Here is a 16975-nt window from a genome sequence, read left to right on the forward strand (position 1 = left end):
GTACATCAAACGGGATCACGGAGCGAGAGGCGCTGAGGAACCTACAATGAGGTGTTACCTTTAACTCAGTGATCTGGAGACAGTTAGGCCAGTGCCAACTAGCGCCCCAACTAGCTCATTTGAAATCACAAGCTTTCAGAGCGCTGCCCCTTAGTCAGGTTGCGCTACAAAAGCTTGTGATTTTAAATAAACCTGTTGGACTATAACCTGGTGACAGTGAGGACTGCAGATGCTGGAGATCAGAGGCGAGAGTGTTGCTAGAAAAGCACAGCAGGTTAGGCAGCATCCCAGGAGGAGGAGAGTCGACGCTTCCAGCATCTTCCTGATGAAGAGTTTATGCTTCAAACGTCAATTCTCCTGCTCCTCGGATGCTGCCTGACCTGCTGTGCTTTTCCAGCACCACACTCTCGACTATAACCTGGTGTCGTGTGACTTCTGTCTTTGTCCAAGCCCAGTTCAGCTTCCACTTCATGCCTACTAACGCAAGCACAGGAAAGGGGAAAGGAAAACAAAATTGAGGGCTTTCCAGCCAGTCTTTCGGATACATCAGGATTAAATACAGTGACCATAGCCCCTATCTGCTGCTCTCGCGTTAGCGGTTTAACCTGAAAGTCACCACACCCTGAGGCGAGAGACTGTGAAGGAGAATCCTTCATGGTACCCTCAGCCGGTGTGGGAATTGAACTCTTGAACTGTCAGCCTTAAAGAGCGGCCGTGGCGCTGACGAAGTTCACTGCAGCCTCCCGGAATCGAGTGACACTGTACTTTCAGCGGCACAGTGCCAGCGGGCAGCCACTCGGAGGATTGATGAGAAAACAGTGACCAGAGCACTTACTCCCCACGGGGGGGGGGCTCCTCGTCCCTTCCGCCCCAATCCCCGGTGGATTCAGCCTTGGAAAGGATCCCAGAGAACCTGGAGGTTTACGGTCAACTCATGACGGGGCAGGCTGAGCTGTCAATTGTAAACCCACTCTGGAGAAAGCAGTGGACCTAGAACTCATTTCCCAATATTTTGACGCCATGCACCCACTGACGCTATGATTTAGTGACTTACACCAGGATACTGCCGTGGGATGATGGAGCGGGGGGAGGGGGGGGGGTGGTGAGGGTGAGCAGAGAGAGAAGGGGCGGTCTCACTGAGTTTAAGACGCAGCAGTGACGGATCTGTTACAGCCGAGCCGGCTTGAGAATTCGCTATAAATTCATTGTTACACCGCCTGACATCTTAGATCTTCTCTACAGGGAAAGTGGGGGGGTGCTTTACAAAAAGAACTTTGTCCCCCTGAAAAATAAATATTTTGACGCGTCTGACAATACAGAGTTTGGAAGTTTTGGACAGAGCTGCATTTCATTATATTTTTTCTCTGTGTGTGTGTTTTGCACGCTGGGTTTTATTTTGTACAATAGTTATTTTGGAACCTGGTGGGTTTGTTTGGATTTTTTTGTTATTTTTTCTCTCTCCTGTCACTGTAAACATGGTGCTGTTTGTTTTCCTGGTTGTCTGCAGCTTGTTGCAGACGATGCTGCACTGTTTTGCAGTTCAGGAGCCTGACCTACCTGTGGCGGGTCAACTCCAGCTCTCTCCCCTGCAGCGGGGCTGGCGGAGGAGGAAGGGGCCGGTGCAGAAGGTCGATCGCATTTACGCCGGGGATGGCAAGGTCGGCTACTTGGTGTACGCGGACGGCGAGAGGTTCCTGCTGGATTTGGAGAGGGACGAGGCGCTCGGTTCGCCCTCCCCGGGAAGCCCAGCACTGTCCCCGCTAGCCCAGGCGCCTAGCCCCCGCTGCTTGTACCGGGGCACGGTCAACTCCGAGCCGGAGTCGCTCGCCGTCTTCAATCTCTGCGGAGCTCTGCGAGGCTTCTTCGCGGTCGGCCACTCCCGTTACACCGTCAGCCCGCTCCTCACCGGCTCCGGGAGCGCCGGGCTGCTGCCTTTCGGTGGCGCCGCGGACCGGGCGCCGACGCCACACTTCTTCACCCGGGACCGTTTCAGCTTCGAGACTCCGTCCGCAGAGCTCGGCCGCTGTGAGATCCGCACCCCCTCCGGTCAGCCCCCTGCCCGGAGCCCCCAGCCCCGGAGCTCCGGCCGCTCCAGGCGCTCGGTGTCCCGGCTCCGGCATGTCGAGCTGCTGCTGGTGGCTGACCAGTCCATGTCTCAGAAGTACGGCGACAGGGTCCGCCACTACCTGCTCACCCTGGCCTCCATCGCCTCCAAGCTGTTCGGGCACGCCAGCATCGAGAACCCGGTCCGCCTGGCCGTGGTCAGGATCATCGTCCTGACCGAGAACCACCAAGGGCCGGCGATCAGCAAGAACGCGGCGAGCACCCTCCAGAACTTCTGCAAGTGGCAACACAAACAGAACCAGGTGGACACGGACCATGAAGAGCACTATGATGCTGCTATCCTGTTCACCCGGGAGGTAAGCCAGTTCAACACACACAGACACACAGATAGACAGACAGACAGAGACAGACACACACACACAGATAGACAGACACTCAGGGACAGGAAGACTTCAAGGTCAATGGGTAGATAGATATAAAGATGAGATAGATAAGTAAATACATAGATCGATGAGATAGATGGATTAGATGGATAGCGAAATGGATAGATGGGTGGATACATAACAAGATGGATAGATGGGTGGATACGTAGCGAGATGGATGGATGGATAGATAGATAGATAGATAGATAGATAGATAGATAGATAGATAGATAGATAGATAGATTGATTGATGAAGATTAGCTAAATGGATAGGCAGATAGATACTGGTATGTTTGAGCGTCGCTGTTATGGCCAGGAGCAATGAACTTTAACTCAAATAGCAGTGTTCGCCCCTGCCTATGCGCGTCTTGCTTTATAAACCATCATGTCAAACGCAGTGATTCCCGGGAGAAACTCAATGTTTACAATTCCTTGCCCCATGAATTTGAAAAGTTCGACTAAAATGCATAAACTGCGTTTTTATTGTTGTGTTCTTTGCTGAATTGTCATGTTGTGGTTGATTCAGAAGGTTGGCGGCAGCTAACAGTGTGCTCCTGACTGGAGAGGGTAGTCAGATCTAGTTCGCGATTTTGGAACTGTTCAGGCTTCCGGCAGTGGATCCGCTTCCCAGGAGGAGTGAAGATGAAGTCAGCCTTCACCAATAACCATCCAGTTAAATGTTTATCAACATACAACTCTGTGGCTTGCTCTCTAAATCTCAGCCTCCAGAAAAAAAATTGTCTGCCAAATTTGGTTGAGTATTTGTTCACAGACACGTGACGCCTGTTGAATGTATAATATTGCGAAAATTAGAATGTGTCGTCCTGTGAAAATGAAAATAGGTTTGCCCAACATTTGTGTTTACACCTAAAAAGGCAGTGCGACTTGTGCTAATTCCAGAATCTTTGGATCAGCCTCCGGTCAGCTCTGTGTGGTTTTTTTTTCATTCGTGGGAACTTCAGAAGCTGGAAATGTAAGTTTTATAAAACCCGAAAGAACTGTGGATGCTGGAAATCAGTTCAAGTTCAATTGCAAGTTCGATGCCGAGAGGAACAGTTACGAACACAAACTTCCCTCTTTAGCTTCGCTCCTGTAGCCAGACAACTGCAGAAAAATTGTGGAATCTAATTTTAGATTTGAAGAGAAAGTTTCACTAGCTGAAGGCATAGCGATTGGACAAGAATGGCGTGGGGTGGGGGGAGTTAGTCCAAACCCAATTATTTTGACACGGGTTTTGCCCCCTTTTTCAGCTCATTGCTACGTATCCAGGAATTGTCTTTGCCTTGCCATTCCCCTTTATACAAACAATGTTAACGTCAGTTAACCCGAGCTCGACCGTTTATTTTTAACTGGCTTTTAGATGCCTACTTAAATAGTTTCAATGCACGGGGCGTTATGTTTAAGATTACGTTATATTTCTGGTATTTGTCCCTCCTTTATTCTTGTTACTTATGCTTTGGTGACTGCGTTTGTAACGCCATCGAAATGCAGCAGCTTTCCATCCTCAAGGAGGTAATTGGTTTTCGGAATCAGTTGAACCAACAGGTGTTCACGTACAGTTGTACAGATCTGGAAAAAGTCTGACCTGAAGAGTCAGGGTTTTTTTTGTTTCTTTCATTTTCGCCAGTGTTCCTGGTTTTGGGGGAATGCTGTTGGTGCCTTTTTTCCAATCGCAATGGGGCCAGGGAATTGTATGTTCCAGGCTGTTGAGTGACGGTTGACAGCTAACACACTGAGCCTGGTGCGTATTGTTTTTTATTCGTTCATGGGATGAGGGCATCGCTGGCTCAGCTAGCATTTGGTGCCCAGCCCTAATTGCTCAGAGGGCGGTTAAGAGTCAACCATCATTGCGGTGAGTCTGGATTCTCATTTTTACCAGATCAGGTAAGGATGACAGTTTCCTTCCCTAAAGGACATTAGTGAACCAGATGGGCTCTTCCAACAATCCACAATAGTTGTGTGGTCATCATTAGACTCTTAATTTCAGATTCAAATTTCACCATCTACCATTTTAGATTAGATTCCCTACAGTGTGGAAACAGGCTCTTCGGCCCAACCAGTCCACACCGACCCTCCGAAGAGTAACCCACCCAGACCCATTTCCCTAATGCACCTAACACTATGGGCAATTTGGCATGACCAATTCACCTGACCTGCACATATTTGGACTGTGGGAGAAAACCGGAGCACCCAGAGGAAACCCACGCAGACACAGGGAGAATGTGCAAACTCCACACAGACAGTTTCCCGAGGCTGGAATTAAACCTGGGACCCTGGTGCTGTGAGGCAGCACTGCTAACCACTGAGCCACCGTGCTGCCCTTAATGGCAGGAGTTGAACCCAGATCACCACAGCATTACTTGAGTCGACTGGATTAATAATTTAGTAATAACTCCACTAAATCATTACCCCTTTTCACTATAAGTTGTTGGGCACCAGTCATCAAAAAGTGGCATTACGAGGTTTTCCTTTTCAGGTTTTGTGCATTGAACCCAAATATGAACCTGAATAAGATTTACCACAAGCTGGTGACCTCAGTTGGCGAAATATTATGCTAGAGTGTGGTGCTGGAAAAGCACAGCAAGTCAGGCAGCATCCGAGCAGCAGGAGAATCGATGTTTCGGGCAAAAGCCCTTCATCAGGCATCATTCCTGATGAAGGGCTTTAGCCTGAAACGTCGATTCTCCTGCTCCTCAGACACTGCCTGACCTGCTGTGCTTTTCCAGCACCACACTCTCAACTCTAACCTCCAGCATCTGCAGTCCTCACACCTGCCTAGATATTATGCTAGAGTATAGTTCAGAACACCATCAACAGTGTGGCTTAAATTTGTGCTCTATCTGAGGTGGACTTGAGACCTACCTCCCATCTTGTTCCTGTGGCCACCACTGACCAAACTGTCCTTCAAAGTGAACTTCAGCAGAGAATGAATGAAAGACCTGACCTCAGGGCTGATGTATGATATCACATCGGCATAAGATTGATTGTCTTACCAGAGAGCAGCAATCAAGATTGGGACCTTTTTGAAGCTTGTCAGCCAATGAATAGATGCTTATTCAAGCCTAGCTAGACTCATTAGCCTCTGTGGTAGTTTGAAGTAATCTTTAACTGCTTGAACTGGAGAAAAGCTCCAATTTTGAATAGCCATAGCATTTTCACATGCTTACTCTTCATCTGAGCAAATGTTGAGAAGAACACAGAGAGAAAGAAATGACTAGCTCTTAAAAGGACCAAGTATATGAAGACTTGAAAATGTGAATTGGGACGTTTTTCCAGGTCAGCTGAAACAGACAGGATACACAACACACCTAGTCACCTGATAGGAAATCATGCTAACACTTCTTGGATACAACTTCACTTGCAGCTATTATGTGGGGAAGCAATAGCCTAGTTGTGATGTTGCTGGTCTACTAATCTAGAGACCCAAATAGTGTTCTGGAGACCTAAGTTCAAATTCTGCCATGGTAGACAGTGGCATTTTAATTCAATAATATCTGGAATTAAGAAGCTAGTGGTGACCATTGCCTATTGTTGGGGTTAAACACATTTGGTTCACTGATGTCCTTAAGAGAAGGAAATCATCTGGCCTACATTTGCCTGCAGACTCAGTGCAGCAATGCAGTTGACTCCCACCTGCCTCAAGCCAGCCACATCCTGTGCATGAATAAAAAGCAGTCCCTGTTTGCTTTTCTGTGTAACTAATTTGTGTGAACTTCCTTGCTTCCTCAAGCTACAGCAGTCCTTTCTGCTCTTTTCCTTCCTACAGTAAGTATTGATTCATTGAGTGTTCTAATTTTTTTTGTCAGAACTTAAAAATTATTGACATAGCTCTTATACTGCATGATATTGGGTGGCTCAGTGGTGAGGACTACTGCCTCACAGAGCCAGGAACCCAGGTTTGATTCCAGGCCTCAGGTCACTGTCTAAATGGAGTTTTCACATTCTCCCTGTGTCTGCATAGGTTTCCTCCCACAATCCAAAGATGCACAGTTTTGTTGGATTGGCCATGCTAAATTACCCATAGTGTCCAGGAATGTGTTGGTAAGGTGGATTCGCCATGGGAAATGTAGGGTTGCATGGATAGGATAGGGGGGTGGGTCTGCATGGGATGCTCTTTGTAATGTCAGCGTGGACTCGATGGGTCGAATGGCCTGCTTCTGCATTGTAGTGATTCTATGATTTCAGCCATGTAGCAATAATAGCACTGCAAATGTCATGAGTGCCTCTGATCCACAGTATTTAAGAAATTAGAGTTCTTCTTCCCAATCTCAACCTAATAATCCCAATCCACATCTCCTACCTCCACCCCACCACTCAAATGTCTGCCCATACAGAGGTCAGTGAAAGACTAATTGAGTTTGCCTGTTACAGCCTCCACAGTTCAATAACATGCTGTCATTCATTGTTAAGACTGGTGAGCTACCAGAAGATTAATCGCTCCAATGGAAGAGTACATTCAACCCAGAGTCAGGAAATGAGGGGACAAAACTGAAAAGAAAAGAAAATAGATATTTGAAGGAGTCTGTATAACAGGCCAAGTGTGTGTCGGGGGATGAGCAGAAATACCTGGCAATGGCATTATCTTAAGGCTTTCAAAACATCAGTCACTGTCATACTGAGTAAAGCTGAAACATTTCTATTATATAAGGTTTGTTTTAACCTTGGCAAAGCAGTGACTTTTAATCATGAAGATGTTATATAATAACCAAAAATGTAGTATTTCATTCCAATGTGACCCATTACACAAACTAGCAGGGAGTGTTTAAAGTCAGCTTCCAATCCTGAAGATCCCACCATCAGAATATAATGAACTTAGCAGCAAATACCACTAACAATACTAAGCCATACTGACATCTTTATGTATTGCTATAATGAGTATAATATCCTCTTATACAGGTCAGACTATGGCCAATAGATGTCTCATGACTCATTAGTGTCACCTGCAATGCACTTGACTGCCTTATGTATCTGACTGATTGATGATGTTCCATTTGACAGCATTTTCAGGAGAAGAAACTGGTAAAAGTGGCATACAGTAAAACACTGTAAATGTCTCCCTACCTGCTCTGAAGCTCAAAACATGTTGAAGTATAGGTGATAGGTACCAGACCTGCCCCAGCAATCTGCTCAAGTTGCAGTTCTTCATTTGTGAACCTAGACAGTAAATGTCATGAGGCTTTTTGGCAGCTCCTTCTTGGTATCTTGGTTATTATTTCCACCTGTCATGTGGGAGTCCTAGATGGGGTATAGCTGATATCTATGAGATGGAGTTGTGCAGGCATTAGGTTCTATTTTTATCTAAAAATGCTTTATGTTCTCTCTAAGATTACTTGCAGCGTGGAAACAGGCCCTTCAGCCCAACAAGTCCACACCAACCCTCTGAAGAGCAACCCACCCAGTCCCATTCCCCTACATTTACCCCTTCACCTAACACTATGGGCAATTTAGCATGGCCAATTCACCTAACCTGCACATTTTCAGACTGTGGGAGGAAGCCCACACAGACAGAGGGAGAATGTGCAAACTCCACACAGACAGTTGCCTGAGGCAGGAATTGAACCTGGGTCTCTGGCACTGTGAGGCAGCAGTGCTAACCACTGTGCCACCCATTATGATATAGTAATGGATGCATTTCAGTTGCATTTGCGTGTGATTATGGATATAAAAGAAATGAGATGCTTTTTGATTCATTTACCTCATTTCTTTTTAATTTCCATCTTTGATTGTCTTGCACAATGAATTCCTTCTTTTTTAAGAAAAGGACTGGCATTGATCACGCACAGAGCTTTTAAAATTCCAATGCTTGAAATTCAGCTTCTTGAAGTCCCAACTATGCACAATAACTATAATTCCAAACATTGATTATTATTGCATCTCATTTGATCATATAAAGCAAATTTGGCAACATCTATAATTGTGCAATACAGGCTCTTTCATTGCAGTGGATCAGAAGGTCTGAATTCAAGTCTCACTTACTCCGGAGCTGTGTCAATGCACAGGTTAATTAAAAATACTTACAATTGCACAGGTGAGGAGGCATGTTTCCACAGTCAGTAACTACTCCTTCAGGAATATTTCTTTTGAAACCACAGTAGTTTACAAAGAGAGACATGAAGAATTCAGTACAGGAAATATATAAAAACTGAACCAAAGTCTGTCACATTGACAACTCCCCAAAATGATTCAAATTTAGTAACTGATGAAAGTGCATGTGTGTAAGTGAAGCAGTTACTTCTCCAATTTGGACCTTAGAAATTTGAATGGATTTGGTGAACAGTGCGTGGAGAAAATACTCTGTAATGCTTTACGAATAAAAGTGTTCACCTGTACAGAACAGGAAGATCTCAGGCTTGATTTCTAATCAGTAATACATAGATGATCTCAAGAATGTTAGGGGTAAAGGTTTGTGTCTGTATTCTGGTGGAGGAAGGTTATCGAGAGAATCTGTCCCTGATCACTGTTTTGTCACTCCTGTTAGAAAGGCTGGGGTGGATATTGAGTGGAGTCAGAATGGGGTATGTTTTGATGCCATCTACAATAATACGCTGTGCAAGCTTGGATATAATATCAAGCTAGCATATAATATCCCAGTTACTATTAGCACAAGTTCAGCCTGCATCTGAAGGTTCCAGGTTCAAGTCCTACTCCAGAGATTGAACGCAAAAATAAAGGCTGGCTGTCTAGTATACTACTGAAGAAGTGTCTTCTTTCTGATAGACCAGGTCCCATCTTTCAGCTTGGGTAAGTGCTCCCTTGGTACTTTCTCAAGGAAGAGCAGGGAATTACCCCTCGTGTCCTGTTTGATAGTTATCCCTCAATCAACATTGTTGGTCCTCATCACTTTGTTATTTGTCAGAGATTGCTGTGTGCAAAATTGCCTGCCGTGTTTCCTACATTGCAATGATTGCTTCACTTTTACACAAAGGTACTTCATTGGCCGCAAAGCACTATGAGGCATGCGATGGTTTTCAAGTGCAATACAAATGCAATTTTTTTTTTTAATTGTTAAAGCTGTTTCTAGCCAAATTGATCGTAGGTTGAACATGGTTGAAAGACCACTAGATTCCTGGCTTGTGCCATGGTCCAAACTGCTGACAATTCAGTAACCCACAATTCTATTACTTTTACATAATTTATTTTTCATTTATCAGGTGTAATTACCTTGTGGCATATTCCTCTGTTTACAAGTACAACAAAATATCTTGCATGGCCTTTCATCAGAAGATAATATGCCATTCATTGAAGAAGCCTATCCATGTCATATTTTATATTACAAGGAAAAATAACCGTTAATTACACAGCTACCTTCCCATCATATGATATTTTATTTTTGGAACCTTTAAGAAAATGAATTGTAAATTCTTAGGTTTCATAGTAACTCTCTTTTGGAGAAAGGAGGCGGAGATAGAAGGGGTTGAATCAGAAGTGAGAAGAGCAGGTCAAACCATTCAGTGTACAGTGAGGTCACTGATGGAGGGAACTGGTGATGGAGAGTGGTTAGAGAGTTGTGTTTATCAATAATCGTACTATGAATAGAAGAACTTATTTAGGGAAAGCTCACTGTTGACAAGGTAACTACCAAATCCCACACCGGAACAAAACTGTGACTAATATTGTACATGTTTTTTTTTGGGTCATACTACTGGGTAAATAATAAACAGGGAGCCTGTCTGTTTGTGTGTGTGTGTGCGCGAGAGAGACAAAATCTTTCTCCGCTGTGATACCCTCAGCCTTTAAATGGAGGCAGCAATGCAAACACTAACCAGCAAAAGCACCTGACTCTGGAAGCTGTGAACTAATGCCAGGGGCCTGTGTGAAAACACAGCTCATTGCCTCCTTCCTTTAACTTGTTTGCTTTTTATATAATTATTATTTTTATGCCTCTGCAGTGCTGTTTAACTCCCTCCTCCTCTTTTTTTAGAGCGCCACTAATAGCCAGTTTGCATAGATTGCGGGTACTGCTCCTTTTGGCGAGCAGAAAACATTCATCACCATCCACAGAGCAGAGAAGAACCCCATCTCAATAAGTTAGGGCTGAAAGCATTCTCTCTAAGGGTGAAACAGATTATTTACGAGCAACCAATGTCTTGACATGGTGGCTCAGTGGTGAGCACTGCTGCCTCACAGGGACCTGGGTTTGATTCCATCCTCAGGCAACTGTCTGTATGGAGTTTGCACATTCTCCCGTGCCTGGGAGGGTTTCTTCCGGTTGCTCCAGTTTCCTCCCAAGGTCCAAATTTGTGAAGGTTAGGTGGATTAACTATGTTAAATTATGTCCAGGAAAGTACAGGCCAGGTGGGTTAGCTGTAGGAAATGCAAGGGTAGTGGGATGGGCCTGTATGAGATGCTATTTGGAGTGTCGGTGTGGACTGAATGGGCTGAATGGCCTGGTTCCACATTGTAGGGATTCTAGTGTTGATCTATTCACTTAGCTACTGCTTCTCTGTTTTGTAGTGGCAGTGACATACACTATGATCCTGTCTATTTACCTTTATATAATAACTTAAACAAATTAGTGGATACATATTGACATAGTTTAGAGCTTGTTACAAAACAATATGCATGGCAGTGAAATATTTGCTTCATAAAAATAAGCTGAAAGAATTGCAATGCTGGAAATCAGAAAGAAAAACAGAAATTGCTGGAACAGTACAGTAGGTCTAGCAGCATGTGTGGAGAGAAATCAGAGTTAACGTTTCTGATCCAGTAACTCTTTCTCAGAATGGAAGTGTTTATTCCAAATAGATTAACATCTTCATTAATGTAATCACAGAATTTTTATACACTAACGTTCAGAGAAGTTGTAAAAAAAATTTGTGATGTGTCAAATGCTGGGAATGCACCTTAGAAAAGAAGCTGTCAGCTGATGGTCTGATTCATTGCTCAATAACCATGACCCACCAAGTTTTGTCAAACATCGCTCTTTATCAGGAATACCAACTCACAGCTTTAGTTTTGTTTTTGAACTGATGCTTTGTGCTTTATTTAAGAATGTGGAGCAGCTTTGAATCTCACTGTGGATCCTCAGAAGTAAAATGTGAAATGTAGATAAAGAGTTCTGTATTTCCAGGAAATAGGAGGGGATTATGATAAACAATCTTCCTGACCATATCTGGTTAGCTCTGTAATCTTTCATTCTTTGATTTATTCTATATACTCATACACTTCACAACAAAGACACAGCGCTGTGCTGGATACAGTTCTGTGCGCATCGGCCGCTCTTAAAGATTTTATCAAATGATTCTTTTCATACCAGGCTGCTCAGTTCAGATTGTATGTGCACTACAGCTAAGACTGATGCTTTATCTTATTCTAATCACATGCACGATCATTGCATAACAGTCAGGTGACACTACATGGTCCAAATTAAATTAACAAAAGGGTGATGGGGTGATTGTAGATAAATGTTAACTCAAACTTATCAATTTCAAAAAAAAATTCATTGGGAACAATTGTGTTTGCCAGACCTTGAAAATACTTGTCTGGAGAGGTATTAAAAATAGCAACTATATGATGTTTGAAACATGCCAATGCACAACCTAAAAATGCAAACCATCTTTGCAATATAGTCATAAAGGAAGGCAACTATTTAATGTTGCGATTTTCTTACATGGAATCTGAAATGTACAAGTAGCTACAATTACCTGGATTTATCTATCTAGACCACAGCCCCAGGAGTACAAGAATAGCAGACTGAAAAATGAGTCAGGTTAAAGAGCTTTGTGTGACTGTTGTTCCAGACTATCCTTGAACAATGGAATATGAGATTTGCTGAAACCATATAAATCATTGAAGCTTTGTAACTTAATAAGTTCATACAGTGTCTCAGAAGGAAACCATATGGGGGTGAAGTGAGGTGGGGGTGGGCATGTGGGGTGCTGCCCTTAGCTTTTAATCCAAACAAAGGTATCAGCTGAAAGCATGTGAAGGACAAAAGAAGTTGCTGGCCTCCACAATGCATTTAAAGCGACTCAAAAATCACTCAGTAATGTCCACTTGTACCAACAACATCAAATCCGTATAAACTGTCAGGTAAGGGAACCGATATGTAAGAACCCCACAAAAACAAAAGTCCAATCCTAAGGTAAGGGTTCCTCTAAAACCCCAATATTCTTTTGCTTTTACGGCTGTAGCTCAACTACTTTCAGATCAAGCCTCAATTTAGAGACCTGAGCACAAACAATAAAAACCGACCCTTCATTGTATTACTGAGGCACAGATGGAAGTGCCTTTTTCTAAATCAAAAACTAAGCTGAGGTTCTGTCTACACCCTTTATTAAAAGTAAAACCACCCCATGGTGCCATTATGTATAAGAACAAGGGAGTTACACACAATTGCTGAACAATGTTTAACTCTCAATTAACATAAGTAAAAATAGATGAACTGGTCACTTTCATGTTACAGTTCGTGGGAGTGTTCTGCAAACACAATAACTGCCACGTTTTCTGCATTATAAGGTGACGAAAGTTCAAAAATACCTTAGTGATTGAAAATTGCTTTGGAATATCCTTGATGTGGTGGTGCCAGGGTTGGACTGGGGTGGACAAGGTCAGAAGTCACACGACACCAGGTTATAGTCCAACAGGTTTATTTGAAACCACAAGCTTTTGGAGCACTGTTCCTTTGTCACCTGCATTCATTATGTAAAAGCCATGTCCAAATCTAGATGTTCAAAATGAGTGTTAATCACTTTCTGGTTATGTTCTCCACAGTGGCTGATAACCTGAAAAGTATTACATACTTCCAGCTGAACAAAATGACATGGCAAGATTTCATGCTTTGAAACCTTTACAGTAACAAAATTACTGAAAACGTATTGACTAAACGCTATTATCTTTTTGTAGCTAACTGTAGAGAGCTAACTGTAATACATATCCCATATTACACTCTTCATGGAATTACATCATTGTTCCCACCTTTTAATAAGTTTCCATATTCTCAACTCCCCAGTTAGTTATTTTGATTGATCATCTTCTGGCATTTTTCTCAGTTTTGATGTGTGCTTTAAATCCACCCCCAGCGTAAATCCTGTTCTGATGATTCTTCCTACCCTGGCCACACCAAAATGAATCCATGAGGATCTTTGGCTAGAGGGCATCTTCCTCTTGCAAAGCTTTTTCTCTCTGCTGACCACATAGAACCTGTCTGTGATGTTCATTGATTTGTAGAGAAGCCTGTAACCCGATTGTAAAAATGGCTTCACTGCCGTCTTTCCTGTGGCTTCATGAAACATTGTTAATTTTGCAGAGAAATTGTAATCAACTTTCCTGATCCCAACTCCCTTTCATTTTAGAAGTTTACAACATAACTGTGTACAACCCAAAACCAATGACACCCTTCTGAGTTTCTGGCATTTTGGAAGATTCACAGCCTACTCACTGATAGATTGCTGCCATTGTCTCCAAGGGTAAAAGCCTTGTACTTTGTTCGCCCAGGAAAACAATCTCAGCCTTCCCTTAATCGTTAACAATCAAACCACTCAAATGTACTGTCAGGCAGACGTCAGTTCAGGTCACATGACCTCTTGCATTTACCCTGAATTTAAAGACACAGTCCCAAAATATAATTACAACTTCAGTGATGCACTTATTGCCTGGAAAATGTTACATTAATGATGCTCTGCTTTAATGTTCTGATATTTAATTGTTGGAAATTTTACCTCAAGTCTTAATCCATTAGTTGGCTGTTGATTGTCAATCGAGCATGTGGTTATTATTTGAATATCTAACAGTCCTTCTTGTTTTAAGAGTTTAAATCTAATACATTTCTATGTTTTTACCTGCAGAATTTGTGCGGACATCATTCGTGTGATACTTTGGGAATGGCAGATGTCGGAACCATTTGTTCTCCTGAGCGCAGCTGTGCAATCATTGAAGATGATGGCCTCCATGCTGCATTTACAGTTGCTCACGAAATTGGTATGGAAATTTTCTTTAAGAATCAAGTTCTAAATTCAAGAGATAAATAGACAGAGGGATTGGCCTCATTGTGTAGGCGTAGGGTCGAACAGAGCTGAATTTAGGGTCAAATCTCCTACAAGAAGGAGACCCAAATTGTGAATGTATCAGCTCGCTGCAAGAATAATCCCCTTATTCGCATTCCTTTGCTCTTTTATCGAACATGTTAAAGATTTTTCTATTCGCACTGTTTGTTTACTTCCACTTTACAAGTTACCTGGATATTTATATACCACTATATCAAGTAGGCAATACACCATCCTCAGCATAGAAAACCATCTTACAATGCCTCTCATTTTTGCATTGATGGTTTCAGGTCAATGCTTAAGACGTCCAACAATGGAAATAGATATTTCAACTTTACATCACCAAAACTTGTTATCAACACATTAGGTGTTTCTTAAACTTGGGTGGTAGGGGAGTGCACTGCCTTGAGGGGAGTTGAGGCGGGTAAACTCGCAACTGTTAAAATGTCGCTTGATAAGCACTTGAAGTGTCATAACATTCAAGGCTATGGGCCGAATGCTGGAACATGGGATGAGTGTAGGTTAGTATTTTTCTTGGTATGGACTTAATTGACTGAAAGGCCTTTTTAATACCCTGTGACTATGATTTCTATGATTCTTCACTGTAATGAGTTACTCACATTGTTCGCCATATACAGAGCCTCTCCTCCATAATAACACCATGATGAATCTCTTCTGCGCCCTCTCATAGTCTAATCAAAAGAAGTGCCACCATGCAACCACCTCTGTGTAATTGAATCTAGTTCCCGAGAATAGGATTGGGTAAAGTCTCTGGGAACATGATATGTCATACTGACTTAGATGCCAAAATATCCAAGCAAAAAGTCCAAGGTCCAGGATACCAGGCAACAATTCAGCACTAAAAGGGGATAGAAGCAGTGCTAAGAGATGCTTAGTTTGGATTTTTGAATAAGATTGTTCACCAAGAGGTGCATTACAATCAAAATGATGGAATAATGTTTAAATTGAGGCATCAAGTAAGACAATGCTTATGTAATAATGTAACTACTTCTTGTTGATCAAAGGACATCTCCTAGGACTGTCCCATGATGATTCCAAGTTTTGCGAAGAGTCGTATGGCTTGACAGAAGATAAGCGGCTAATGTCTTCAATTCTGACCAGCATTGACTCCTCCAAACCATGGTCAAAGTGCACTTCTGCTACTGTAACAGAGTTCTTTGATGACGGTCATGGTAGGTATCCTCAGATGGGCTAATAACAATGTTACCTATGTTCCTCTTGTGTTTTAGTAGCTCCTGTGTTTTATAAATAGTCAAGTGTCAAACCTCGCTTAGGCTATGCCAATAGAATGCAATCTCTCTTCAGTTGAATTGTTTGTACGTAAGATAACCAGTCCCACATGACTTAGTCAGTCAATCATGGCACTGTCAGATGTAGCTCATTTAATAGTCTACTCTGGTACTCCGAGATATAAGACTGCAGGTTCAATCCTACTGTAGAAACAAAGAAACTTTAGTAATGTGGCCAAACTGGTTAACTAGCTACTTGTAAATTTTTCAACACAGTCTAAAAGCAGCTGGAAAGAGTGGGAGAGATTCCTGGTCAACTATGTGATGGATACGGGTTGGAACAACTACCATAACTATCCATAGCTCCAGGCTATGACATGCTTTTAAAAGGGTATGTTGTTGATGCAACTTGGACTTAGCTTGAAGGTCAGTGTAGATCAGAAGGGTGCCAACAGTCCCTATGCTGGTTTGGGTGATTTGGGATCTCCGCTATCCTCCAGTGGAGATCACAGCATTATGGGTCTGCCCTATTTTCAAGCCGAAAATTTGAGGGAAGGATGGAGGAAACCTGAAAGAAGAATCCAAATAAAGCATAAAGTAAAATGAGCGCAGAATGTGGTGTAAACAGAATTACAAGGAAATACTTCAATCATCATTTGTTTCATTGAGTGTAAAAAAGCAAGAAAACATGAACGTTCATATGGAGCCTTATTTCATCTTCAGAATGTCTTAAAATGATTCACAACCAGTGAGCTGTTACTTAAATATAGTGGATGATATCACATATTTTTTTGAAGAAGTAACAAAGAAGATTGATGAGGGCAGAGCAGTAGATGTGATCTATATGGACTTCAGTAAGGCGTTCGACAAGGTTCCCCATGGGAGACTGATTAGCAAGGTTAGATCTCATGGTAGAAGATGGAGGGTAGTGGTAGAGGGTTGTTTTTCAGACTGGAGGCCTGTGACCAGTGGAGTGCCACAAGGATCGGTGCTGGACCCTCTACTTTTTGTCATTTACATAAATGATTTGGATGCGAGCATAAGAGGTACATTTAGTAAGTTTGCAGATGACACCAAAATTGGAGGTGTAGTGGACAGCGAAGGGGGTTACCTCAGATTACAACAGGATCTGGACCAGATGGGCCAATGGGCTGAGAAGTGGCAGATTAATTCAGATAAATGCGAGATGCTGCATTTTGGGAAAGCAAATCTTAGTAGGACTTATACACTTAATGGTAAGGTCCTAGGGAGTGTT

The 16975-nt window shown here is 42.9% G+C and overlaps 1 protein-coding gene across 1 annotated transcript in view; it reads left to right on the forward strand.

Moving 5' to 3' along the window:
• Positions 1-1132: 1132 nt before the first annotated feature.
• Positions 1133-16975, forward strand: part of LOC122555412 (A disintegrin and metalloproteinase with thrombospondin motifs 5) — a 32343-nt gene continuing 16500 nt past the window's right edge. Inside the window, exons 1-3 of the mRNA XM_043701394.1 lie at positions 1133-2420; positions 14273-14405; positions 15496-15663. Coding sequence (XP_043557329.1) covers positions 1476-2420; positions 14273-14405; positions 15496-15663 — 1246 coding nt within the window. The 5' untranslated portion in view covers positions 1133-1475. The remainder of the gene's footprint in view (positions 2421-14272; positions 14406-15495; positions 15664-16975) is intronic.

Source organism: Chiloscyllium plagiosum, chromosome 12, assembly GCF_004010195.1.
Source record: "Chiloscyllium plagiosum isolate BGI_BamShark_2017 chromosome 12, ASM401019v2, whole genome shotgun sequence".
NCBI lineage: Eukaryota > Metazoa > Chordata > Chondrichthyes > Orectolobiformes > Hemiscylliidae > Chiloscyllium > Chiloscyllium plagiosum.